The sequence below is a fragment of the Ictidomys tridecemlineatus genome, chromosome 2 (genome assembly GCF_052094955.1).
Source record: "Ictidomys tridecemlineatus isolate mIctTri1 chromosome 2, mIctTri1.hap1, whole genome shotgun sequence".
Lineage (NCBI taxonomy): Eukaryota > Metazoa > Chordata > Mammalia > Rodentia > Sciuridae > Ictidomys > Ictidomys tridecemlineatus.
Genome location: NC_135478.1, coordinates 189,003,867 through 189,031,830, shown reverse-complemented (window position 1 = coordinate 189,031,830; position 27,964 = coordinate 189,003,867). Strand labels below are relative to the sequence as shown.

Sequence of the window (27,964 nt, the reverse complement as noted above, 5' to 3'; positions counted from 1 at the left end):
TTACAAAACAAAAGGCTTTTGTAGAGGACTCCTCCCAAATATTTACATTAGCTTGAGAACAATATAGAAGTATATGTAATGTCTCCTTACAATTTTGTGGTAGTATTCAGGAACTCATGTTGTTTTTATTCTTTATCAATTCATTATGATCAAAGTGGAATTTTTAAATTGAATTCTTTGCTTAAAAAGTGTGTTTTTCTAACATGCTATTGAAAGTTCTGCTAGTATACTATAGAGTATATCTCAGATACTAATTTAATTATACTATGTTATATTACAATACATTATATCATATATTACATTATGTTTTGTTCTCCTGTTAGATTTGAGAGTCAGAGATTGGATAGCATTCATGGGGTATCCATATTTTTAAAGGGTATCATATTTATTTTGCTGAAAAAGGAATAAATGCAGTTGCTATTGCATATATAAATACTCTACATCTCTCAACCAGATGTAATATATTAATTTGCTGCATATCTTACTACCATTTTTTCTAAAAATTGCCATGCCCAAGGCTTACTTATAGTAAGTATTTTCAATCTTCTGTTGCATAAAACTGTAATTTTTATTTTTATTATTGATATAAATCTACTCAGATGAAAGAATGAGTCAAATATTTATTTTTCTCTCCTTTCATGCTTTCTAAATACATTGCAATTCTATGACATTAGTATTTGGCTTTAAGTTTGGACCAAGACTTCCCATCTTAAACAGTGGTAGAAATCTTTGGGAAGGGCTATTATACTCCAGTTATTAAAACAGATTAAGTAGAGAACCTAATCTCATGGCAGCTCGTTTGATTTCTTTTACGTCATCAGGATGAGATCATGAATTGAATCTGAGATTTTGCATGGACTTCAAGCACAAATCTAAGATCTCAATGAAATTTAGGTTGCCTTCCATTTAGCATTTTCCCTGTATTTGGATTTTCTTTTATGTTGATAAGTAAAATCGCCTCTATGATTTTATATTAAATGGAATTTGTGAAAGAAATCAGCTATCTCAAAGAATAAAAACTTGCAGACTAAAAAAAGCAAGGCTGTAAAGCTTGAGATACCTACTTTTAGAAAAAAAAATTTTTGCTAGATTTTCAAAGATAGTCATGATTTCATCAAACTTAGTTCTAAATCCAGAATAACTGCAGAACAATAGCAATGATTACACTTCATAGTACCTGTACCAATACGAATGGTGCAGGAAGATTCTGCCACTGGGCATTTGTTTCTCAATCCTGATGTCAGTCAGTGTCCCTATCTCATAGCAGCTCTTTTGATTTCTTTTGTGTCATTAGGATGAAATTTAATTTCAAACTGAAGAAGCCAGAGAAAGACTGCAGCACTGTCTGTGACACTATTCAATTTTGTTCTGGGACATTCACCTGTGCTCTGCCAATTCATCTTTAAAAGGCAGGGAGGGGAAATAATACATTTGAAACAATAATTTTATTCAGAAAACACTGAAATACAGAAGTTAACACTCAAAAGTTTAGCTCTCAGCTAATCTGAACCGAACACTAGTTTAGGCTTCACCAAGCAAGACTTCTAAAGGAAGTTAAAGACTAGTTTTTAAAAAGTAAGTTAAATTGTCACCTGTCTTGAAAAATCACCTTGCACTTTAAGGCAAGACAATGGATGGGTGGCCTGTATGAGCCCTCCCTGACGCCCTCTGTCAAGCATCATATTAGGGAATCTTCAAATACAAGTTTGAATTTTAGATCGGGAATATTTAGTTTAAAGGAAAGTATTTAAAGGTATATAAAAAATCAGATTAAAATTGAAAATCAAACCCAAAACCAATCTCTAATGATCACTCACCTTTGATATAGGTTTGAGCTCTTCACACTTTGCCTCATTCACACCCTTGCCATCTTTTTCAGCTATAATAATTCTTCTCTCATGTGCAAGTGTGGGTGGGGAAGGGGAACGCTCCCAAAGTCTTGATCCTGGGGATTGAGGGCACGTATTGTTGGGAGATGGAAGAACAAGGCTGCCTACTAAAGGAAAATAAACATAGGAAAAAAGAGGCAAAAAATCATGTGAAAAAGTATGACAAAGGAAAGCGACTCAGGACATGGAACCAGGAAGCAGAGGGAGAGACTCCCCTCACCAAGAACAAAATATATATCACAAACGCATGCACCCAGTGATCCACCTCCTTCAGCCCCACACTGCCTGCCTACAATTAACCATCCAGTTAATCCCTATCCGTGGATTAATGCACTGATTAGGTTAAGAATCTCAAAACCCAATCATTTCATCTCTAAGTTTTCTTGCATTGTCTCACACATAAGCTTTTGGGGGAATACCTCATATCTAATTTTTGGATAAGTTCCACTCAAGTAGCAGCACTCTAAAGTTTCTCTGTACCATGGCAGTTCTTAGGGATTGGCTGCTGTCTGTAACACACTTGCTATGGGAGTCTCCATGATACTGCATCAGATCTGCCCACCCAGGTTCATCAGATTTCCACAGAGCCCCAAACAAGAGGCAGGGGGACCAAGAAAGCATCTCTGGTCCTGTGTTAGTCTGCGTTTCATCACTGTAACAAACATCTGGGATAATCAACCTATAAAGAGAAAAGGTTTAGTTTGGCTCACTAATTTGGAGATTTCCATCCCTGATTGTTTGGCCCCATTGCTTTTGAGCCTGTGGCAAGCAGCACATCATGGTGAGAGACTTAGCAGAGCCAAACTAGTTAACTTATGACCAAGGGGGGGGGGGAGAGAGAGAGAGAGAGAGAGAGAGAGAGAGAGAGAGAGAGAGAGAGACTGGGATAGCATGATTCTTTTCAAGGGCATGCCCCAAAGACCTAAAGGCCTCCCACTAGTCCCCACCTCTTAAAGTTTCTACCACCTCCCAATAGCATCACCCTGGGGACTAAGCCTTTATCACATGGGCCTTTGTAGGACACTAGTTTGAAACTATAATAGAGTCCAAAGGACATATCAAAGAAGCATGAAGGACAATGCTGTGGTCTCCAAATGAACTAAGGTCTCAGAATAGACAAGTTGATATGCTTATCAGTAGATGCCAAGATGCAGAGTGGAATAGGAAACTCTCCTCCACAGACCCATCCTGAGATCCCTGGGCATTTCATAAGTCCCTGGAATTTAGATGCAATGCTGACAAAATGGAAGAAACTAGGAATTGACTGAGATGAAGATTCTGAAAGAATGAGGATATGGAAAAGAAAGCAGATTCTGTTATAAAAACAGAGAGTTACAGTCATAAAGAACTTTGAGAACATCTATGATGTTTTCTATTATGAAAACTCTAAAGCAAGTCAGAAATAAGCCAAGCTAAGCAAGGTGGCACACGCCTGTAATCCCAGCAGCTCAGGAAGCTGAAGCAGGAGGATTACAAGTTCAAAGCCAGCCTCCGCAAAAGCAAGGCACTTAGCAACTCAATGAGACCCTGTCTCTAAATAAAATACAAAATAGGGCTGGGGATGTGGCTCAGTGGTCGAGTGCCTCTGAGTTCAATCCCTGATACTCCCCTAAAGAAAAGAAAGAAGGCAAAATGATTGTGTCTGATCAGGCTTAATGGTAGGTGTTCCCCCTACTATTTGCTATATTTTGGATGGTTAAACTATTTTATGATTTAAAAATACTGTGAAATATGTTTATTCATGTCCTAAATTTGTGGACTTAAATGTGTTCCCTTATCCCTGGCATTTATAATAATTAGGGTAGTAATCTCAGTGCTTTAACTGTATCATCTCATTAAAAATGCTCATAGTGCCCCAATGAGTAGAAATCAATTACATTTTCAATTTTAAATAAGAAAAATTAAGCTAGCTTAAAGAAATTGTATGGAAATAGTATTCTCTAGGCATCTTAATCAGAAAGACTTTTTAAAAAAATATATAGTAATAGTTGTTTGCATGCTTTTTGAAGAAAATAAATTGAAAGATATTTAAAATACTCAAAATGGGAGGGCCCAACCAAAGGAAGAGTTTATTTGTGACTTCAAACCAGACAGGGGTAGGAAGGGCTCAGGTGATGTGGGAACTCTTCTGTGAGAAAGCCTTTACTCTCTGTAAATACAATGGTGAGATATGGGAAGAAGGCCTCTGTGGAATTGGTGGATGTGGGTAAAAAGGAATAGCTGTATGAGGGGGTGATGGTGATAAATAGAATGAATATTCAGCTGAACACAGAAATTATAAAAATATCGACCCATTTATGCACTTGTGTGTAAACAGTCAATTTTCTGACATGTACCCCCTGCCCTTCTCCTAAGGGAACCCAACTTCCTGATGATTCAGCAACTAACCAGAGTATTCTAAGGCAAGCCCCAGTGTTACCTTAGATTGGTGACCAGCTTTGCCATGCTAGTTATTAAAAAAATAAAATTTACATCACACCCAGACATAATCTGTATTATAACCCACACTACAATCCCTTTCTGGCTGGACACAGTGGTACACTCCTATAATCCCAGCAACTCGGAGGCTGAGGTAGGAGGCTCTCAAGTTTGAGGCCAGCCTCAGCAATTTACTGAGGTCCTAAGGACTTAATGAGACCCTGACCCAAAATAAAAAATAAATTAGGGCTGGCTCAGTGGTAAAGCATCTCTGGGTTCAATCTGCAGTACCATAAAAGAAAAAAGAAAGGGATCCCTTTTCTAAACTCACTCACAAAGACATATTTTGGGGGAAGGGGGGGGTCACAGGATTCTGAGTATTGGGAAGTGTTGAAAAGATGCGTGCTTCCTAAAACCATTGATCCTAAAGTGAGAATGAGATGAAGCTAGCTGAGATATTAAAAGAACCATGACAGTAGGAATGGGAAGAGGAAACAAGGCCAATAGAAGGGAAAAAGGAGCAGGAAATGAGAGAAAACCAGAAGTAACTAAATTCACCATTTTGCCACAAGCGAGCTCTGACTAGCCTACTTAAAGAGTTCCATGTCCCAGAAGTTAACAGGTGTATCAGTTATTTATCAACTTCAAAATGTTCCATTATTCAACAAAACTTCTTAGGAACAAATACTTTTAGTTGTATGTAAACCTTAGCTTTTTCATCTCTAAAATGGTTGGCTTAGATAATCTGGGTCCTATTTCTTTTTCTTTATTTCTAACCACATATAATCCGTGAGCTGACTTTTAATTCTGCATCTGAAAAAGAAAAAAAAAATTAGAGGGAAAATGAGTTGCCGTCTACCCATTTTAGTAAATGATTCGGAGAAAGTTACTGACTTGCCTCCAAGCCTAGTTATCTATGTGGGTATCAAAGAAAAAAAAATGTTTACATCCTCTATTCATTTCAAATCTTGTACCTATGCTAACAAAGTTCTTCGTCTTTATTTTTCATAAAGTTGGAACTCTCTCCAAGTCAGCTATTATATCCAGAACAGGATGTGTTTCTTTTTGGTGCCAGCTTCTTGTTGAGGCAGGTTACTTAAACAGTGTGTGGTTTTTCCATTCATTAGGAACTCATTTTGGCATTGACAACGCTTCACTGATCCTTATGATTACATGTGCTGCTGTTGATTCTATTGACTTGGGTTTCCCTAGCAAAGCTGCTTTCCCTCTGCCCAGTACTGGTTAAGCATTCACTCAAGGGCCTCCCCCAGAAAGTCCTTTCCTTGCTGGAATGCAGGACAAGCTCTCTCTGCATTCCTGTTGACTTTTTCAGTTAAGATTACTCATCATAGCTGAAAACTGAATAACAATAGATGGGAAATGGTATCCACATTTTTCCATAGAACAGAACCCAACTCTTTGCAGCACTCATTTATAAAAGAAGATCTACACACCAACAGCAATCTTTGAACAATCTTCAGAGGTGAGCTAGGTACTTCATAACACATTGAACTAGCTGCAATCCTTTGGGAACACACAATTTGTTCAAAAATTTAAGAAAGGCAATTTGGAAGAAATATAAATAAGAAAACTAAATTTTTAGAACAGCTTTTGTCTTCTATAAGTGGATAGCCAGCACAAAGTCTTCCAACAGTTGTGACATTGACATTTTCTTTGCCATTCCAAGTTGAAACTGATCCTTTTTTTTCTTTTTTAACAAAACTTAATGCTAATTACCCTGACTTGATCAGTGCATGAAGTATGTATGTGTTGAATTGTCACACTGTGCCCCATTAATGTGTATAATTGTTATATGTTTAACAAAAGTAATTAATTCAAAAAATGGATTGCCCTCAATCTTTATGTCTTCTTTCCAACTAGATAATTAATATTTTTAGTGTTCCATTTTCTATTCCTTCTCATCTCCTCTTTCCAATTTCATATTCCCCTTTCTGGACAGCCAGTATTTTAAATTTAACCTGTGAGACTTCATGGGTACCTCAGTTTTTTATTTCAAGTTTTTGTATATGGATCCTTAGGTAAAACACCCTTTCCTTTGATTAGTGAATTTTCTGACTGCTTATAGTAAAAAAGTAAAATCACTGATCACTATTTAATTTTTCTTGTGCTGCTTTTTAATAAAGTAAAAAAGAGGGATCCCAAATTCAAAAACAGACATTTTAATTGCTAATACTTTTAAAAAAATCTAGTCACTTTGTAGAAAAATCAAATCTCTGCTTACATCCAAGCACATTTTTAAAAGTAAACCCTCCTTAGTAATAAACTTGAGGCTCTAATTAAATTTTTCTACAAATGTAACTATTCAATGAGTTAAATATGGCACAACCTGTTAGTATGTATTTCTTTTGTTCCAGAAAAGATCAGTAATAAAATTATAGCAAAGTTAAACATTTCCATTATTTTCGAAGAGTTCGGAAGAAGCGAATGGGAAACGTTCAATTTTGCGTGCCTGCATCTGTCTCCAAGTTTCCATCCACACAGACTGGATGTAAACGAGTGTCACCAAAAGCATACCTCACACAGGCACCCACACAGATTCCTTTCTCGTGTTTAGATGTGAAATGTACCTAAAGGCTCTGAGCCATTTTTCATCTCTTACTCTGTGAAAAAGGATAACAGAAATGTCTTAGAAGGCAATGAAACATGGGTGAGGGGAAAAAAATTTAGCACAGGGCAAAACGCAATCTGCCTCCCGGTTGCTCATACAGGGCATCTCTAGATTACTGGGCTCCTCCACCCCTGCTGAGATGATGCACAGCGAAAATATTCGCTCTCCCCAGGACGCCTCTCCGCGGTTCATAGCTGGGAAAATGTTGCCCCAGGTCTAAAATATCTGCCCAAACAGCCTGGCGCGGGTGAAAGGCTTTCTCACTTGCTCTGAGCTAGCTGTGGGCGCTCCCTGCCCTCTGCTGCCAGAACCTTGGGGATGTGCCTAGACCCAGCGCAGCGCACGTCCCGGCCAACTGCGCGCAGAACAAACCCCTGGCGGGCAGCCAGGAGGCTCCCTCCCAGCCACCGCCCCCCCGCCAGCGCCTTTTTCCCCCCCATACAATACAAGATCTTCCTTCCTTAGTTCCCTTAAATTACAGCTCAGGGAAACCTCCTCACAGCCTGCAATCCAGCCACGCGGCAGCATGTCGGGGGGCAAATACGTAGACTCCGAGGTAGGCTTGGGTGTGGGCGCGTCGGCCCTGGGTGCGCGTGGAGTGCCTGCTTCTACTATCTCCCACTCCAAATATTCCGGCTGCTTTTCTCGCCCCAGCCCTCTCCACTTCGGAGCACTCTTCTCGGGTTGGCACCGCCAAGGAATGGGCCTGGGCGGGGAGGTGAAAAGAAGCCAGGAATGTTTTATATTTTCCTATTGGGGAGGGCATCAAGGGAGCCCCTGAGTAAGGAGACCACGGAAAGGGGGGTCGAGGTCCTGAAGTTGGATCTGCCAAACTAAGGCAGGTTTTCCGGATGGGTTCAGGGTGCTTTCTTGACACGGGACCCCAGAAATCTATCCTCTACGGTGTGGAAGGCGGGGAACTGGAGCGCAGGGTTGGGGGTCATTTATCCTAAGTTCTTAGGACAGTCCCTGCCAGGCATCTGGACCGGCTGGCCGGGAGGCGACGCGCGGGCGCACGAGTGTTTGCGATTTCCTAAATTCTTGGGCCATTTCAAGAACTCTTCCCCTGTCTCCAAGGCTGCAGGGGTGTGCAGAGGTGCACTTTGCGGGTGGGAGGAATCTCCCTTCCCCCAGCTACCCCCACCGGAGCCGTCTCTCCGCGCTCTGGCTCAGCCTGGGTGTGAAGACCACGTTTTCCCAAACGCAGCCTCAGTTCAGCTACCCATCCGCAGCCTGGAAGGGACCTGAGGGTGGGTCGGGTCAGTCGTGCAGGTGAGATAGTTATAGGGAGTTTAGGAGGTTTGGCACAAGGTTCTGCCCAGAGGTGGGTGTATGCGGGATTTTGACCATCGCGGAAGTGGGGTGGGGTAGCCATGGAGACACAAAGTGGAAAGAGGGGTGAGGAACGCCGGCAGGTGCGAGGGGGGCGCAGCCAAGAAGCATCGAATGTGGGGACACTTTATGGGTCAGGAGATTCAGTTGGATCTTAGGGATAAAGCTGGAAGGGGTTATGGGGGCAGGGGTAATGGGCCCGGGACAGGAAAATGGAGCAGGTGAAGTACTAGGGGCGAGGGTGGTGTGGCTGAAAAAAAGGACAGAAGAAAAGGTAGACCTCCTCTCCGGTGGTCCCCGCGGTTCCGCAGGCAGGGCGGGCGCGGGCCGGGGCTCGCCCTGACCCCTGGTGGCGGGCGGGGGAGGCAGGCGCTCCCTGCCTGGTACCGAGGGGTGTGGTGTCCTCTCCTCGATCCTCTTAAAAAGCTTGCAGTGCGCAGGAGTTTTCTGTGAGCGAAGCCGTAGCTGTTCAAGCGGTTAGTTCGATTTTGAGCTCGAGTTTTGCTCCGCCGCCAGGCTGACTTCTGACGTTTGTTTTTCCTTTTGATTTTTTTTTTTTCTTCCAATCGCGGTTGCCACCCTCCCCCTTCTGGCCGTCTGCCCTCCGCAGGGACATCTCTACACTGTTCCCATCCGGGAGCAGGGCAACATCTACAAGCCCAACAACAAGGCCATGGCAGACGAGATGAACGAGAAGCAAGTGTACGACGCGCACACCAAGGAGATCGACCTGGTCAACCGCGACCCCAAGCATCTCAACGACGACGTGGTCAAGGTAAGTCCAGTTGGCCAGAGACTATGCGATGTGCCCGCGGGGGGCCGCTGTCAAGGACCCACTGCCCTTCTCTGGCAAGCAGCTCTGCATCCTTGTCTAACTTACACACACACACACACACACACACACACACACACACACACCGTTTTCTGGGCTTGGTTTATGGGAACTCCTGTGGTCCTCAGAAATGTCACATCTCCTTCCCTCCTCCTGCTGGTTAGTTCAGTTGGAATTTAGCTAAAAGGAGTTTTGTAGGAGTTCACATAACTACACATTTCTCCTGACAAATAAACCTCCTGACCTCAATCACAGAGGGGCCCACACTTCTTGGTAGGGGAGGGTGATTGGACTGCATTCTCGGGTTGAAATTCTAGTGATGAGTCCCCTTTGCACATTGAATTAAAGCAATAAAATAATTGTGTAAAGTTTTGTGCCAAAGGCAAGAGTCAGAATGGGCATGTTCCTCCAGCTAAAATAACCTTAATTGATTCTCTTAAAAGTAAAAAAAAAAAAAAAAATGATAGAAATGCTGAGGACTGACAAAAGTTATGTATTTAAAAAATTTTATGTGATACTGTATGTACATATGAAAGATATGGTAACTAGGAATTTTAACTAGAAAGATATTCTAAATAGAAGAAAGTGGCACTTGTGCAGAAGTAATGCAATTTATAAAACCACCTCTTGATTTCGCCTCTGGATACTTCTAGTTAGGTGTGGAAAGTTGCCTCTTCAGTGATGACCTGGGTCAGCCTGCCCTGAGCTAGCAGGACGTTGGAATTATGGTTCCTTGTTATACTTTCAGGATGCGCTTGGTGGCATTGAAAATAGATTAATTGTCTGGATTATTGGCCAAACTTGAATCTGACACAGTGGTCAGTTTTTTATTATCATGATGTTATTCAACTTTGACCTTTTTAACAAATTCAGTGGGCGGAATTTATTGTCTGAACCCATTTGGATTGGGAAATCATGGATTTGAGCCATCCCTGGCAAAGGATTTCTTTGAGGGGCCAGGGAAGGCCAAGGAAAATCCTGGCCTCTAGAGAGAATATGAAGTCGAAGTTCTGGACAACCTCAGAGCAGCCAATGAGGTGGATGAGCAATTTCCACCCACCCACCTGCTTTCCATCTATGGATGGGAGGAGCCGCAGAGACTGTTCACAGTTATGAATAATGCATTTCAATAGGGGGAACAGTTTCATCTGTAACTGGAAGGAAAGTATAGCTGTCAGAATTGACTTGCTTGGCTTGCTGGTAGAGGAAAAAGGAAAATTGGAGCATTCACAGCTTTTTCTATTAGCCAGATTATGGAGTTTTTGAGAGCCCCAGCAACAACAAAAGTACCTTATAAACTGGGAGTTAGAATTGCTAAAGACTTTTTGCTAATCACATTACCTTAAAGGGGAGAGGGCATTTTTCCTTTTTTTTTCCCTTCTCCTGTAGCTTTGGACAAGAGGGAGAGTTGCCAGGAAAAGAGGCAGATTTGAGAAAGGGCTCACTTCACTGGATCCTCCCTGTTGTTCCACTGCACTGTGATCGGGATTCCCTGGAGCAAACCAGCCTCGCGGGATGAGTCAGAGAGGCCAGCAGTGTGGATGTGGGTCTCCACACATAGCATGACTAAGTTGAGAAAGAAAGGCCCCACTGGGAAAAGAGGCTTCAACACAGATGGAAAAAAGGCATAACAGGCTTGGAGGAAATAGCAGTTTACAAAACAGCATTTCAAAAAGCAAGTGTGGAGATCCTCAAATTAAAGAAATTAAAAGAAGAGCTAAAGTAAGCTCCTGCTGGCCTAAAGAAACCAAACCCTGCCCACTTGCTCATAGAACTAAGAGCAAAACAAGAAAGTCAGACAAGAAAAATCCACCTTGAGAAGAATTTGGCAGGATCACTAATTCAGATGCCCCACCTAGGATTGACTTCAGAGAATGCCCTGTAGAGATACAGAGGCCACAGATGCAAACTAGGCCCAAACAGTGGGTGGTGGAAGGGAATCTACCTATACTTATGAAGACTTATGTTTTATAAAGTTTTATCTTTGAGTCCAAGCTCAAATGTAATGATAAAATAGGGAAGATCCTCTCCCTGTTACCATGACGGTAAATAATACATTTCCCTAAATTTTACTTTGACATCAATTTCTTAAATAATAAAGAATTATTCTTAATTATAAAGACATCTAAAACTTTACCATGAATGAATGGTAGCTCATAACCTCACACAATGATAAAGAGATAGTATTAGTGGAATCTACTATTAAAAGTACCAACCAAGAAAGGAAAGTTCTGTTCTAGAAGCAAACAGCCTATAAAAACTGGTCTATCCAATAAGGTAGTCACCAGTCACTATGGCTATTTCAATTTGAATTTCACATATTAATATTAAGTGAAATGTAAAATTCAGTTCCTCAGTCATACTAGGTATATTTCAAGGGCTCAGTTTGTGAGTATAGAAGCATGGATGTATTACATTTCTCTATCAGTTGGTCACAAGATGTATAACCTGTCATTCACCACAGAAAACTCTATTGGCTAGTGTGTTCTACTAGAGTGTAACATACATTTTTAAAATGTCCCCATACTAAGAAGAAACAACTCTAGATATAGAAGAAATGAAACCCGATATAAAATATAAAGAACAACATTGTGTTCTGTACATATTCGTTCAGTCCTGTAAAATAACTATTTAGGAAGGAAAAAAAATCAAACTTGTGAATGCTGTAAGTTTGTATTTCAAGAAGGTGCTAGAAATTAAAACAATTTATTTATTTGTCTGCTAGAAATTAAAGAGTACAATTTATTTCCAATAAAATTATTTTATCTTATAAGTTTGCTGCTCCACAGTATGATATACAAATATTTATCCAAAAAATATTGTGATTGTGAATATTTTCTTAAATTTCCACTGATTGAAGTGGGAACAATCTCAGAGATTTCATTCTCTTCCTGAGATTTCTTGGGGTTTTTTTGGTTTTGCTTTATGTTCACATTTTCTTTTCTATATTCATTATGTACTTATTTGGGATTTCTAAGTAAAGAAAATGGCTTCAAGTTGATGATTCTGATGTCACATTAACCATCAATAAATTTATTCATCAAACTGTTAGGCTATCTTATGGAATCTAGAGTAGATGCTTTGCTACATGATTCCTAAAATAAAGCCCAACAACCGAAAATATCACAGTTAGTGAAATGATACTCCCAATCACAATGATAAGTCTCTACCAAATAACAACGGGTCCTTTAGTTTTGCCTTGACATAGCTAGATTTAAAATTTTATTAACCCATGTTACCCTCTTCCACATGTGTTTTTGTGTTTTCACTTTCTTTTATAACTGGCATATTGTTTTATTAGATCTCGACTGTAAGCCTTCTCATTATCATTTTAGAAACAGACCAGAGACATACTACAATAAATCAAAAGTAAATAATACTGAATATTATGCAATATTCAGTATTGATATTCAGTGAATGGTATTGATAGTAAATGTTGGACCCTGCTGTGAACAGGGTAATGGGTGCAGAGAATGCACTGTAGATGGTTTAATGGAGGGGGGCACAAAAGAGGTTCAGTCTGAGTTGGGTTGTGGGGAATAGATGGAATGCAAATAGATGAGCCAATCAGAAGACGCCAATCTAAGTGATCAGGCATGGCGATAGAAATGTCACACACAGGGAAGTTTTGGTAACCCATTTTGATTGGATTTTGGGAATTTATGTGACAGAGGGGTAGGTGATAAAAATAAAAGGATTGATCCGGGACAACTGGCAGAGTACTGAAGCCAGTATTTATGGCGTTTGAACTTTCTCACATCAGATGTGAGAAACTCTAGAATATGTCACGCCCAGGTTTGGCATGATGAAGGTGGGCTTTTTGGAAGATGATGCTCATGAAGACAAAGGAGATGATGAAAGATTACCATTCTGGATAAGCAAAGGAGTCAAGATGTCCAGATGGTCCCTGATTATAATAGTTCAACGTGATTATTTGACTTTCTAATGGTGTGAAAGCAACACACATTCAGTAGAAAGTGTACTTCGAATTTTGACCTTTTCCCAGGCTAGCAAAATGTAGTACAGTGCTCTCTTGTGATATTGGGCAGTGGCAGTGAGCCACAGCTCCCAGTCAGCCATAAGACCACAAGGGGAAATGACAGATATTCTACAGTGTACTATGTGGCTAAAAAAAAAAAAAAAAAAAAAAAGACACTTGGTATGTTAGATGTGTTAAATACATTTTAAACTTATGACACTTTGGACTTACAATGGATTTATGGAACCCCATGGTAATTGGAGGAGCATCTACAGTTGTACCAGGATCCAGATGTGAGATGAAAAGGTTAGGGCATGCATTGAGAATTGAACCCTATAAGCATTTTAAGAATTTTAGAGAACATAGTGGTTATCAGTCTGGCCTCCAATTCCTCCTTTTTGACCTTAATAGAAGTTAAGAGCTAATGCAGCTTAAAATTTTAGCCACTTTTTTCAAAGTTACTGCTCAAAACAGTTATTTCAAAGTATATCATGAAGGAAGAATTGACAATCCGTGATTGATTCATCATGGATTATTGTCATAGGGAGAAATGAGTTTTGATGAGTCTGAGATTAGCACTGAGACAAATCAGAACATCTGGGAGGAGGTCTTTGTTGAAAAATAAAAATATGTAAGTTTATTTTATAAAGCTTGAATGTAATGATTCTTAAGCATACAGACAAAAAATATTCGTTTTTCTTTTTGTACGGGGGATTAAACCCAGAGGTTCTTTACCACTTAGCTACATCTGCAGTCCTTTTTAGTTTCTTTTTTGAGACAAGATCTCACTAAATTACTTAGAGCTTTAGTAAATTACTGGGGCTAACCTTGAACTTGTGATCCTCTTGTCTTAGCCTCCTGAGTTGCTGGGATTACAGGCGGAAGGCACCATATCAGGTCCCCCAAAATATTCCTTAGCCACGGAGGAAGGGTGCATGCTATGCTACAAGGCAATCAGATCAATTTTGATTTTAACATAATAACCTAATGCCTCTATGTTTCCTTTCAACTGAAACATGTTCTACAGAATTTGGTGATTAATGCCGGCATTATCATCTCTTATAAAATTATGTTTATTTTATATTCTTATCCCCAAAGCATATGATTTAAAATATCAGATTGTATCAAAGTCCTTGGCACCATGTTAATATTCTCTTCTGTTGGAATTGGCATTGGTTTTGCTTGCTTGTTTGTTTGTTTAGGAGATAACTTCTCAAGATGGAAATTGATATTCTGTCACACAAGAAATCATGCAGGAAATTCAGAATCCCCTGCCTATAAAATACCATGGTCATCTTTGGTAGGAGATTGTTTTCACATTACTGAGCTAAGAATGACAATGCAATGGAGGACATCATTTATTCTTAAGCATCAGACATGCTTTCCACTTTAATCAATAAGAACATGCATCCATGCTTATTAAAAGAAAAAAACTTTTTCTCTCTCTCTTAACTCTGGAAAAACAGTGAGGAATTAGCTCAATTTTGATTTTTAACTAAGTATAATTTCATACTATTTATTAGAATTTAAGACAAGGTACACCAAATATCCTTCAATTATGAAAAGGTTCATGATGCAAGATATTCTTTCAGTTAACAGGCTGTTGGCTACATTTTAAGAGAGTTAAAATATGAACAGCTGCAATAGTGAGCAGCACCTGGAAAGTCCAGTAATTTCAAAAAGCTGCCTGCTTATGCATCCTGCCCACTCAATTCTACAGAATAGCCAACACTTTCATACTCCAAATGAGACTGCTTTTTAGTTTGCCCTACTTTAAAAATCAGTTTTCTATAATGAAATGCCAGAGACAGCTGGTCCCTGAGAGAAGAGACTCTGTGCACTGACCTGTGGTCCTCTAGCCAGTGTTTGCAGTGGGGAAAGAGCAGAACTTAGAGGATGGTTTATGCCAGTGAACAAAGCAAAATAAGAAACCTCTATTATTTTAAACAATTTGCTCCTAATTTAGTTCTATAAAAATTGTAATTAAATTGTGGGAAACATTTCAGTTCCTCTAATATTTTCTCTTCTGTATTCAAATTTAGTCAATAGTGACATGCATCCATGCTTATTAAAAGAAAAAAATACTTTTTCTTCTAATCAACATTTTATCTTCCTGTTGACAATTTGAAATTTGCAGCCTTTTTAAACCTGTTTATAACCTCTTTACAAACCCAAGAGGATTCTTACATTTTTCTAGGAATCAGAATGGCCAAAGAAGTTTTAAAAAATATGGATGCAGGGGCCTCCCCCAGATCTATTAGATTGGAAGATCTAGAGTGGACTCTGATTATCTTTATTTTTCAGAGCTTCAAATGATCATTCTTTAAATGATGACACTTAAGTGTAGTCATGTAGATTTAGAAATTATTGTACCAAGTTGGTTTAAAGATACACACCCTGGTGGATTCCACTCTAAGAGAACAGATGAGTCATATGGTAGAGATATAGCTGTATGCCCTGCCAGAACATGGCTTGAGGGTTGGACTATTTTAAATCCTCCAGAGAGTTTTGAAACAACATGAAGGGCTCCCAAATCAATCTTGCTCAATGGTCCTCCATCTCTTAGGCCATTTGGGCTTAAAGCCAACTGCAGGCTTGAAGCCTCAGGGTGACTGAGGAGTAGGGTGGCCATATATTCTAGGTTGTTCCATATAGGCACCAAGTAACTCCCATAGTGTCCCTTTCACATTCAGAGGTGTCACAGTTTGGAAGAAAAAATAATGGTCACAAGTGGATTGGCAATGAATGACCTGTTACTGATTGTCGCACTTGGAGCACACCAGAAATCTCTACTCACACTCATTTTTAGCAAGAAGCTACAGAATTTCCACATACCAGGCACGACATGCCTCTTTCTTCCCCACCTCATTCTCTAGTGCTACCCTCTCGGATGGATGTTTCATCACAGCAATCAGGCTGTCTACTCTACCCTCCACCCTTAGTTTCTTTCCCTGAAACACAGGGTTAATAAGACTGACATCCTTCCATCTCATATTTGTCAGCTACTCGATCAAAGATTAAAATGTTTAAAATAGTTTTAACTATTTTTTTTTCAGTGAGTCCAGGAAACAAAATGGCATGCTTTCACATGAACCATTGTTCACTGTGGGGGAAGTGTTCTGTCTTAAAGGAAATCTGCATGATCCATGTACTATGCAACTACCAAGGGAATTAGTTGGTAGAACAGATTTACACCTGCACAGAATACATATTTCCTGCCTCTCACAGGAAACGTGTTGATGTTTCAGATATAAAATACATCTTGTTTTCTTTATTGAATCTTGAGATAATGTCTCTTGTTTGGTAATTATTTCATGACAGGGAAGTAAATATTCCAAAATACACAACCAACCAAGTTTTCTCTTAACCATTGTTAGCTGTTTTGGCAATTAAGAGCCAGGCATTTTTTAATTCTGAGGTGGTTTAAGTGAATTTTGATGGCGACTATATGTGCTTAATATTCTATTTCATAGCAATTTAAAAGTTAAACTTTTAAAAGCTGAATTGCATTCAGTATATAAACCTTTTCTGATCCAAGTAAGGCCATTGCAATACTGATGGACATTGATGGATTTTATGTTAAATGATAAATGGTGTCTAGAGATTGCACTGGGTCATATATGTCACAGCTATCAAACACAATCACATTTTCTCATTTACAATGAGTAATGAAAAGATTCTGAGCCCAAACAGTGAAAAAGTAGAAGATTGGGAAGCAAAGAAGCAAAGATGAAGGAAGTTTCATGAGGTCCTTGTCCCTGGCCTGACATCTGCTTTGTGCTGGACTGGGCTACACACATACTAACTCCAGGACTCAACCTCTTTCATTTCTTTATACACTGCTGCCATGTTCAAGGACCTGATCAGACTCAGGTATAGACTGAGTAGTTAAATTACAGCTCCTACTCCCCATAGGGTTTAGAATTTAGTGAGGAAACATGCATGTAAATAAATCTGAATAAGATCGTGTAACTAAAAGATGGGCCCCAAGTGGGCACAAGGCAGAGAGTTCTCAGCTTCAAAGCCAAACATATATCCACAAAGAAAGGGATCCCAGTGGAAAGAGCAGCAGGAGCAACCAGAAAGATAAGGGAGCCTGGCACATGCTGAATATTAGCAGCAGGTCAGAGTGACTATGTCAGGGACACAAGTGGGAACCAGATCAGCAAAGACCTCCTTTGCCCAGCCAAGGCATTTGTCTCTTTGTAGGCAGCAGTGACCCCCTGAGGGGTTTCTGGGACAAGGAGTGTCCAGAAGGGATACAGCTGTTCAATGGCCAGCTTCAGTGTATGATGTTAGCCATGCAAGTGGGGTGAGACAGGACGTGGGATGCTTCCTGCAACACTTCCTACAGGCTGGGTTGGTAACACAGGTTATTTAATGACTCCTTCAGTGGCCCCATGTGCTGGGTACTATTACTAGCATCACCATCCTATTCATTTTGCAGGTTTGGAAACTTAGGCTTAGCAAGTTGCTCAATTATACAGGTAGAAAGTGGGGGAAGCAGGGTTTGAACTCAGACAGTGAAATTCGAAAGCCCGGCTTCTTGACCATAACTCCCTGTAATGAGGCACAGTCCAGATTGCGGAAAGAGGTACCGCTGCTCTCACATTCATCAGGCAGCAAATGGCAGCAGGGATTCCCACCATGGTTTGTGTTGGGAGAAACAGGTTTGTGAGCCTAGAATCCGACTCCACATCCTAGCAGGTAGGTGGGGAAGGAGGAGAAAGACCAACGTTAAACCCCAGATGTCAAGGAAAATAGAGGCTGGGAAGATAAGTTCCAAAGACCAGAATGGGGTATACAGTAGGGGTGTGTCTCAGGGATGAGAAGAGGAACTAGATAAATTATTAAATGACACTGAATTACCTATCTCTTTAAAGGGCCCAGATCACCCTGATTGGTCCAGGCATCTGGGGTGGGGCTGATCATGCAGGATTGCAGGGAGGGTAAATGTGAGGGAACACAGCAGGTCCCAACAGGAACTAATCAGCTTCTTTGAATGTACTCAGTTTGTCAGTTCAGTTTCTACAGACATTCTTGCCACCAAACCTTCCATTGTAAAAACAGGAAGCAATTGGGGGGAAACCTTAGTTCTCTGCTGGTGAGAGAAAAGCCTGTTGAATCCCTCAAGCAGTTTCTCCAAGACTTCCTCCCTAGAAATTACATATTTGTTCTAAAAAACAAACACCAGAAGCAAAGACAGACTGAACAGAGCATTTCATAACGCATCATTAATCTCTCAGAAGAATAATTGAAAAGTTCCATCAATCATAACTCACTGCTTGCCTTTTCTACATTATTAGCACTGATACAGGGGTAGAAATGAGCCTACCAAAATGTGTCAGGGAACGAGAATTGTATCCACCAGATTTCATCACTAACAATATTTGTTATCTCAACAACACTTTCTTCTTCACTTGATCCTGAGAATCAGGCTTTTAAAATAGGAAGAGAAATTGTGACGTGCCGCTGATCCACCCAACGACTTTGGGTTTGCTTTTTTTAAATATGTTTTTTAGTTGTTGATGGACGTTTACTTTTTTCATTTATTTATATGTGGTGCTCAGAATTGAACCCAGTGTCTCACACATATGAGGCAAGTGCTCTACCACTGAGCCACAACCCCAGCCCTGGATTAGCTTTTATTTGTCTAGTTATGAAGGTCTGAGAATGTGGGTCATTCCCATGCACTGTTCAGAGAATACACTCGACCAGTATTTAGATGAGATTGGGGGCATTAAGGGGGGTAGGGCCATGGACTCAACCAGTATTTAGAAAGCATGGATTCCTCATCAGTCACAGAGCAGGTCATGAGTCCTACTGTCGAAGCCACGGCCATCTACCAGCTGGTCTCTGCTATCTGGGCCTCCTCAGAATCAGTCATCTCTTCTATTTTTTCCCCACTACATTTGGATTTTATCTTGGCTATAGCATTTATCCAACTATTCTGCTTTATTGTCCTTCATTATCCACTTTCCTCTTTCCCCCTTCCCTCCCTACTTCTGCACATGTCCTTCCTAGTGGGACAATTTTTCTTTACTCTGTAGCTGCCCAGTGCCCACAGGAGAACCCAGGATCCCATGGAGGTAGCCTTCAGAAAATGGAGTCTGAATTGAATCAACACTCTGCAATTGCTTTGTAAATGAACAAAAGGGCTCAATAGACTACATTATTGAATCATTTCCTTTGCTTTTTTTCTCTCTTTTGGCCATATTTAAAGACTTTTTAAAAATCCAAACCATAAATAAAAATATAAAGAACATTCACTCTACTTGCATAAGGGAAAAAGCATGCTCGTGTGTGTTATATATTTAGAATATTCATTTTTTAAATTGTTTTTAAATCCCCAGTCTTAAGAAGACCCAAGTACATCTCTCTTCAGCCTTCTGGTAATAAGCTCCTGGGGCCCTGGAAGATAAAGCTAATCTCTTGAGTATCTGTGGTAAATTCCCAGGATGCCATCCACTGTGGCTTAGCATTGTCCATCTAGTGAGACTAGAATGAGATGTGTGCAGGCTGGGGATGGATCTCAGGCCACCTGAGAACTCACTGGCCATAAAAGGATGGAAGGACTCCCTAATGGAATCCACTATCCCTCCAAAATGGCAAGATTCAGAGAAATGACTAGATTAGGCGACAGCGCTAAAGAAAATTCCAAACTCTTCCATACCTGAGGGAGAAAACCGTTTTGGAAAATGCACACTTCTTCTTTCTCTTTGGCTTTACTACTTCTAAATGTTAAGTACACAGACATCTGAGATTTTTACTTGCTGGGAGGCTTCTTTCCACCTCCAAGGTGGTCTCTTACAGATCTCAGATCTCTTCTTAGGGAAAAAAAGACAAGAAAAACAAGGCAGGCAAAACATTTAAGTGTCTCTAGAAGGGATCAGATAACTTTCATTTATTACTGATGTCTGTGCCAACTGAAATGAATGTTAGCTCTTTTCCCAGAAGGCTTCTTTCTCTATTCTCCTATGATAGCAATGGATTCACTATAATGTGTATACAAGTAAGACTCAAAGATTTGACCTCAAATAGTTTCCCTATCAACAGGCTAAGTATAAATATCTGGGTTGTTATTCAGTTAAGAATAGGTAGGACTAGGAAGTGGTCATCAGAAAAGAGTGACGATGGGTAATGTCAGTTTTAGGTGTGACTTGGTTTTTAACATACAGCCAGGACCACAGTCCTAGCGCATTTAATATTTTATCAGAGACTGGAGTGAACAAGTTAAGAGGACTCTCAACTTACAAATGACACCAATTAACATGACCTTGTTAACATCTATGATAAAAATAATATCAAAGTGACTTATGAATTATAAATAGCCCATTAAAAATAAGATGAAAACCCATACAGATTGCAGTAATATTAAAGAATTAGAAATAAAATATATAGATACTAAGTAGGAAATAAATAGATGAACATAAAAAATAAGAAAATATCAAGAGATGAATGTCATTTTGGAGAAAGCCTATAATGTAGAAAACCAAGATACCTGATGAATATAATAGAAAAGGAAACTCTTTGTAATAATTCCACAGCCCCCAAACGACCAAGATCTCTGGGTTGAAAAGCACTATTGTAAATACATACTTAGATGAATCCCCACTGCACAGCCCTTAGACAATGGGAAACCCAAACTAAGTTTGTCATTGTTCTTAAACATTAATCTCTATAATTGAATAATACTTTATTTATTTAACTAATTCATTTATTTATTTTTACAATACCAGGGATTGAATCCAGAGGTGCTCCTACCACTGAGATACACTCTCATTCCTTTTTTAAATTTTATTTTGAGACAGTATCTCACTAAGTTGCTGGTCTCAAATTTGTGATCCTCAGCCTTCTGTTTAGCTGAGACTACAAGCACATACTCCAGAGCCCAGCTACTGATATTTTAAAGAAAACAATGAAGAATCTAAAAAATAATGTAACACACAAGGTTCTCCAACTTGCTATCTTCAGACTCATTATAAATGGGCTTCTGTTTTGAAATTATGAGAAGGCAGAGATTCTGGAGAAGCCCTGGGGAGAGCAAAGTGCAGGTGATAAAGAGAGAGAAATCCCCACGTGGCACTGGGGTAACACTGCTTGTCTAGATGACTTGTTGCAAGGGTTGCAAAGGAATGTGGACCAGACCAACAACTGCCTTTGGTTATTGCCAGGGTATCGCAAGATTTACAAGAAAACATTGCTCTGACACAGTCACCATTCAGGATAAGAACTTAAAAAAAAAAAGTACTGTTATGTGGGGAAAATTCTTTCAATTAACACGAGTAATTAATCAAGAAAAAGTCAAAAGAGGTTGTTTGGTGTTGAGTGTTAACTTCCTTATGTGTACAACTCTGCAACACTTCTACCAGTTATTATTCAGTCTATAGCAACCCTTACACACACTCTCATGAAGTATATGAACACTTTTCTCTAATCCAGCAGGATAACTGGTTTGAAGGGTGCAAAGGAGAGTTGATGTAGCACTGTTTTAATCAGCAGTTCAGAATGTTAGTGGTAAACATTGGAAACAAGAATGCTGAAAAATACATGCATTGTATGTACCGAAAGGTCAGCATGAAACGTTATCTTTATGGCAAGCCTGCCCATCCACTCCTCCTACACACTACATATTCACAGGACTCTGCAGCTTGTATAAACCCCATTGTGATATAAACTCATGAGAGATGTGGTTTCTGCAAAGGGTGGCCATTCTGCAAATTTAGACTAGGGGCTCCTCATCCTGCCTGCACATCATCTGGGGAACATTTTCAAATACTGCTGTGCATACCTATCCCTAGAAATTCTGATGTAATTGTCTATGGTGGGACCTAGATTCTTATATTTTAAATTTTTTAGCTCCCAGGTACTGCAAATATAAAGCCAGAATTCAATTTGGTGTAGACTCTCAGTCAGAATTTCTTAATAATAAATTAATAATAAAATAAATAATAATAATAATAATTTGATAAAATAATAATAATTTAATGATAAATAAATAATAAAACTGTATCATGATAAGACCTTCAGGATAATAAGAGCCACAGTGGGGTGTAATTATTACTTTATTACGTCCTCATGGGGCAAGGGGTGGTCTTAGCATTTTCATTGGAATTTGATATTTGTCAGATTCCTATTGAAACATAATTTCTGGAACTCTCCTGTAGCAACTGCATGAAAGATACTTTGTATATAGAATAAAGCTCATATCACCTTTGTGATCCAGCTCTGTTGTTTTTCCCTTATCTTTCCCTGTTCTTTTTATTCTCCACAAGAAAAAGTTCTGCTGGTTCAACCCACCCACTTGGCATACCTGTGTTCATGCATCAGGGATACTGGAAATGAAGCTCGCAATAGGCACTGGTTTTTCTCCTAATGGTGCTGCAAAATCCCTGCTGTGCCAGCAGTTCTGGGGAACTCAGGGACAGGAAGGTGTCACTCATCTGTCTAGTACCTGGCAGAGAAGCGACACCATGTCATTGGGAAGTACTTTACTGATGTGGATCACTCCTCAGAACAGATAGGGAAACTGAGCCTCAGAGTGAATCTGAATTTTAGTCCCCTCTTGGGCCAGATCTCCAGGATTACCTTGGACCTTGAAAAGTCATGTGTACTCCCTAGACAGCAGTGTCTTCACTCACAGCAATCAAAATGTAGAGGTATATAATCTCCAAGTTGCTTTCATTTCTAAACTGGATTCCTCTGGACCAGTGTTCATAAAAGATGGAAGCATAAAAGTGCATTGGACCCACACAGGGAGAATGACAGGACTTCTCCTCAATGGCATTTTTATTACTATTTTCCTACATTTTACTGGTTGGCATTCCTCATTTTTAATATTCAGATTGTGGGATTTAATTAAATCATCTTTGAAATACTGAGCTTACAGATGGACCTCTGCATGCAAATGTACCACAAGTGAGCATTTGACACTAAAGAAGATCAAGCACTGGAGTCCATTTCCTCCTCTGATCTAGGCTCAGTACTGTGTGGTCTTTCCTTTTATTGCCCTTGCCTCCAAATTGAAGGTTTAAGTTCCAAGAGGACCAGAAAGTCAGTTCCAAAGCTGGCTACAAACTTGCAGTATTTTTATTGTTTTTGCAATCCGCCAAATCACCTAATTCACATAACAAAGAAATGTGTAATTACTTGCAACTTCAATTAGAGCAATAGTTTGAAAAAAAGTCTAACTAATAGAAAATGCTCAGGTGAAAAAAGTCTAACTAATAGAAAATTTGACAGTTGTCAAATTCACCTAGATCATGTGGCCATGTTCATGAAGTTCTTTTAACAGCCCATCTGTGAGCAATAGGATCAGATGACTAAGAGCGACCAGGCAGAAGCACTATTACTTTGAGTCACATTTTCCCATTGCACAGCTGTAAAGTTTGTTTCTCTCTGACCCATATAAAGTTTGGCCTTTAGGGCGCTGTATGATTTTAATCACATCACTTAGCATCCCAGCTGTGTGATGCTGAAGGTAAACATGATGTCTGAATTCCAGGCCTCCTGCACACTCTTTGGAACCTATCATCTCTTAGAGCAAAGCTGTGTCAAAAATCTGTAGGTTTGAATACAAATTTTATGATAAGCAAAATTTGTAGTCTATCTTCCTTGTGATTAGTCACCCTTTATTCATTCTTTTATGAAAATCATCCCTGGGTTAGACAAAATAGATACAATCAAGGAATGAATTATTAATCCTTGAGCCAGAGAAGAACACATTCAGAGCTCTCTTCCCTAAAGGAGATATTATCGGGATGGTGCTCTTGTAAATGGAAGAAAGAGATAACGTAGCAAATGGCTGCATTCACTAAGCCATTCATTTACTCAGCAATATTCACTTAGTACTACTACATTTCATAAATGTATTTGTTAACAGAAATAATAACCACACACAATCAAAAATATATCACATATGTGATAGGCCAGACAAAGGAAAGGTCCAGGTGAGAAAAGAGGGTGGGAGTTAGAAAAAAAGATGTGAAGAAAAGAACATTTAGGTTAAGATATTACAAATAACTCAGAGTTAGCCAGGTGAGGAGAAATGGCTTGGAACATTGCAGGAGTGTTCCAAGCCAAACCTAGAACAAGAGGGTAACTCTGAGGCAGGAAAGGGCTTGCGACATTGTCCTGAGAGAATATTCAAGATTCCAGTCATAATTCTAGAAGGCAGTGATTTGTGAAGCCAGGCATGTATAACTAATTAAAAAAAATTAAAAAGGAAATGACTCCATCTCTTACATTAAAAATAAGGGAATGTTGCTGAGGTTGTGGCTTAGTGGTAGAGCACTAGCCTAGCACATATGAGGCCCTGGGTTCCATCCTCAGCACCATATAAAAATAAATGAATAAAATAAAGGCATTGTGACCACCTAAAACTAAAAATATTTTTTTTAAAAAATAAGGGAATGCATCCCAGACCGAGGATCCTGCCCTCCATGGTAATGATTCCTGAGTGAGCTTGAAAAGCCAAAAGCCATCTTTGTTTTTTTTTGCACTGTCTTGTGAAAACATAGACATAGCCAGCCCTTCAACCCTGAGTTGGTCCTGCCTTCTCATCTAACTTATAACATCCCCAAAGAGTAGGCACATTCCAAATATTGAATGAATGAATGAATGAATGAATGAATGAATGAATAGGGTCACTGTAGTGTAAGCCCAAAGTCCCTGTGAAACATAAGAAATCATTCTAGGATCTAGGTATTTCTAAACATAGGGTCCTGTCTCATTACATCATATTATGATTTTCTAGAGCAGGGTTCTCAACCAGGTGCAATTTTGCCTCCCCTCCAAGAGGACATGTGACAGTGCTGAGACATTTTTAGTGTCATAATTTGGAAGATGCGACTGACATCCAGTGAGTAGAGGCCAGAGAGGCTGATAATCATTATAGAGTCCACACAGCACAGTGACCCTTTGCTCATTCACTAACAACAAAGGATTGTCTGGCCCCAAATGCCAATAGTGCCCAGGTTAAGAAACTGTACTGTAGAAGTTGTGGACTGTGTCCTAATAGTCACCTTACAAGGAATATCAGATAGTCTTGTACAATGGACCAAGCTTATCCTTGCTTAGACATGGCAAGAGCCCTGGTATATATCCTATCTCCTCTTTCCACGCAGTGTTCAGAGATTTATTTCATTTATTTTCTATTTGTTTAATAAACAGACTCGAAGCACTGCAGGGAAAAATATCCCAGCAATGAGGTAAGACAAATGCTGTTAGCAACCCTAGTTTCACTTAACTGAATGGTAGGAAGCAACCTCTGTGACCAGGAAGTGTAATGTAGAAACCGAAAGATGTTAATGGTGTTTAAAAAGCTCCGGTTCAAAGAAACGTGATTGCAGACCAATGTGTAGCTTGAAAATAGTGAAGATATTTTCATTTCTTGTGTCTCTGATAAAATACAGCTTATATTTTCTTCAGTGTGGTAATCATTCATATCTGTCTATGACATGCCCAGAGGGTTAAAGAATAACAAACTCCTAAGTGTAAACACAGAATTCAGTGAGCAAACCAGACTTCTGGATGAATCCCTTAATTGCATATTTAGAAAACAACAACAAAAAAAAGATTTCCATGCATTACACGAGGCAGGATTTTCTCCCTGGGACAGAACCTTCAATACTCTGAAGGGCCATAGTTATTCCTCTTCAAGGATGGCAAAGACAAGTGCCACCAAGGTATCACTTCTCTCTCTCCAAGTTCACTGACTCATCACCAAAACTCCATGTTCCTATCGCTGGCCCTCGCTCAGCCTATTTTTACACTGTTCTGTTCTATGTCACTTGTTTGGTGACACTCAACATCAACAAGTGCCACCAAATAGATACCAGAAGGCTGTGGAGGAAAAAAAGAAGAAAAAGAAAGAAAAGAAGAAGGAATCCAGAGATGTGCAGCCTGCTTCGTACGGATTCATCTACAAAGGGACATTTTTCGTGATAATGAAAACTCGAAGTTGTGCGGACAAGAGGGACCAAGTTCCCAAAGAAGGCTCCTGCTCAGCTGGTGTACAGTACACCAAGTATAGCTTTAGATTCCCACCCAGGATTGTCCTAAGAAAGGGTGGGCAGCCTGCAGGAAGAGGCATAAAAATACTCTGGAACCCCAAAACCCTTTCAATGAAGATAGGTTCAAGCAACTTCAAAGGGGATCTGTATACATCACCTGGGGCTTCCCTCCAAAATGTCACACACTGGGTATCTAAGAGCCACAGAGACTTTTGGTCTCATCATTTGGATGCCCAGAACTCCAGAATCTTGAGGTCATCAGGGCCACACTCCCTCTGAAACTTATGGAGGACTCTTCCTCGTCTCTTAGCTTCATGACCTTTGGCATGCCTGGGATCACTACTCCATTCTCTGCCTCAGTTGTCACATGGTCTTCTCCTCTGTGTTTTCATATAGCCATCTTCTCATAAGAATTCCAGTCATATATGGGGTAAAAATGGGAGTTTATAACCCTTTTGAATCAAACTGTGAAATATATCAAATTAGATGTAATGTTTTGAACGACCAACAATAAAAAAAAATAAAAAAAAAAAAAAAAAAGAATTCCAGTCATAGTAAGTAAAGGCCCACCTTACTCAGTATAATGTCATCTTAACAAATGACATCCATAATGACCATGTGAACAAATAAAGTCACATGATCAGTGGGGATTAGGACTTCAATAGAGCTGTGGCAGCAACACAATTCAAAGCAAAATAGGATATAAAACTAGGAAGGTGTATCCATGTTATCAGAACAGAGATATTCAGCTTCAATTTTCAAAGTGTGTTCTGAACCCCAGAATAATTCATACTCCCTCCTAAGAAAAGAAAAATATGGAGAAATCTGATGTCTGCCTGCAGAGGAAAAGAAGAAAGAAACAAGATAAAAAGAAAAGATAGAGAGAGAGAGAGAGAGAGAGAGAGAGAGAGAGAGAGAGAGAGAGAGAGAGAGAATCCAAAACAAAGAGAGCCCATATATTTGGTATTGCCATCAGTTTCTCTGACACATGTGTGCACTCATTCACCAAAGCATCTTCTGCCCTGAGGCATAGTTGGCTACTGTGTACTTCATGGTATCAAACTCTAGAGGGCTAATTGACTTGCTGGTGGTAAACTAATTCTTCTTGCTCATTTAAAAGCAGAACACAAAATAAGAAGCCACCTATGTGGAAGAGTTTTAAGAATGCCAAAAGGTTCTTTTCCACAATATCTTCTCCATCTTCCCAGTACTGTTACTGAAGTGCCTGACATTTCCCTACTACTCCTGGCCAGGGCTCTTGGGCCAGAACTCCTGGTGTCGCAGACATTGTTCTAAACAGTTTACATAAGCTAACACATATAAAATTCAGTCCAGCCCTAGGAAGCTGGTACCATTTTATTCACATTTTTACAAATAAGAAACCAAGGCACAAAATGGTTAGTCATTTATCTAAGAGAGCACTGCAGAGCAGGAATTCAAACTCAGCTCTACGCTGTTAACCAAGAGCTCATATGGCATTTCTAAGTCCTTTCAAAAGCAAGACAGTCATGTATCATACTCACTCAGATCTGGGTATCAGATTTTGTAGGTGCTTTTGCCTAGCAGAGAATGAAACCTAGGCTAAACTTCATTTCTCAAAGTGTCCTTATGGGGAAATGCGTTAGTTAGCTTTCCATCGCTGTGACAAAATAACTGGGATAAATAACTTAAAGGAGAAAAGGTTTATTTGGGGCTCAGATTTCAGTGATTTTACTCCATTGTCACTTGGACTTGTGGCTTGGGGGCTGTGGCAGCACAATATATCATGGTGGGAAGCATGTGGTAGAGGAGGTTGTTCACCTCATGGTGGCCAGGAGGCAAAGAAAAAGAGGAGAGGAGTGGGATTCCCCACTCTTCAAGGGCCTAACTTCC

The 27,964-nt window shown here is 39.8% G+C and overlaps 1 protein-coding gene and 1 long non-coding RNA gene across 3 annotated transcripts in view; one reads left to right on the top strand and one right to left on the bottom strand.

The window, feature by feature from the left end:
- Nucleotides 1-27,964, bottom strand: part of LOC144375429 (uncharacterized) — a 183,993-nt gene that overhangs the window by 29,705 nt on the left and 126,324 nt on the right. The gene's annotated exons all lie outside the window — the stretch shown is intronic.
- The window catches only part of Cav1 (caveolin 1), a 32,692-nt gene continuing 12,008 nt past the window's right edge, over nucleotides 7,281-27,964 (top strand). The window contains exons 1-2 of one of the 2 annotated variants that reach the window (XM_005332279.5): nucleotides 7,281-7,492; nucleotides 8,879-9,043. In XM_005332279.5, coding sequence (XP_005332336.1) covers nucleotides 7,463-7,492; nucleotides 8,879-9,043 — 195 coding nt within the window. In that variant the 5' untranslated portion in view covers nucleotides 7,281-7,462. Of the gene's footprint in view, nucleotides 7,493-8,057; nucleotides 8,209-8,878; nucleotides 9,044-27,964 lie in introns of those variants that run through there. The other variant, XM_021731028.3, reaches the window with a different exon arrangement.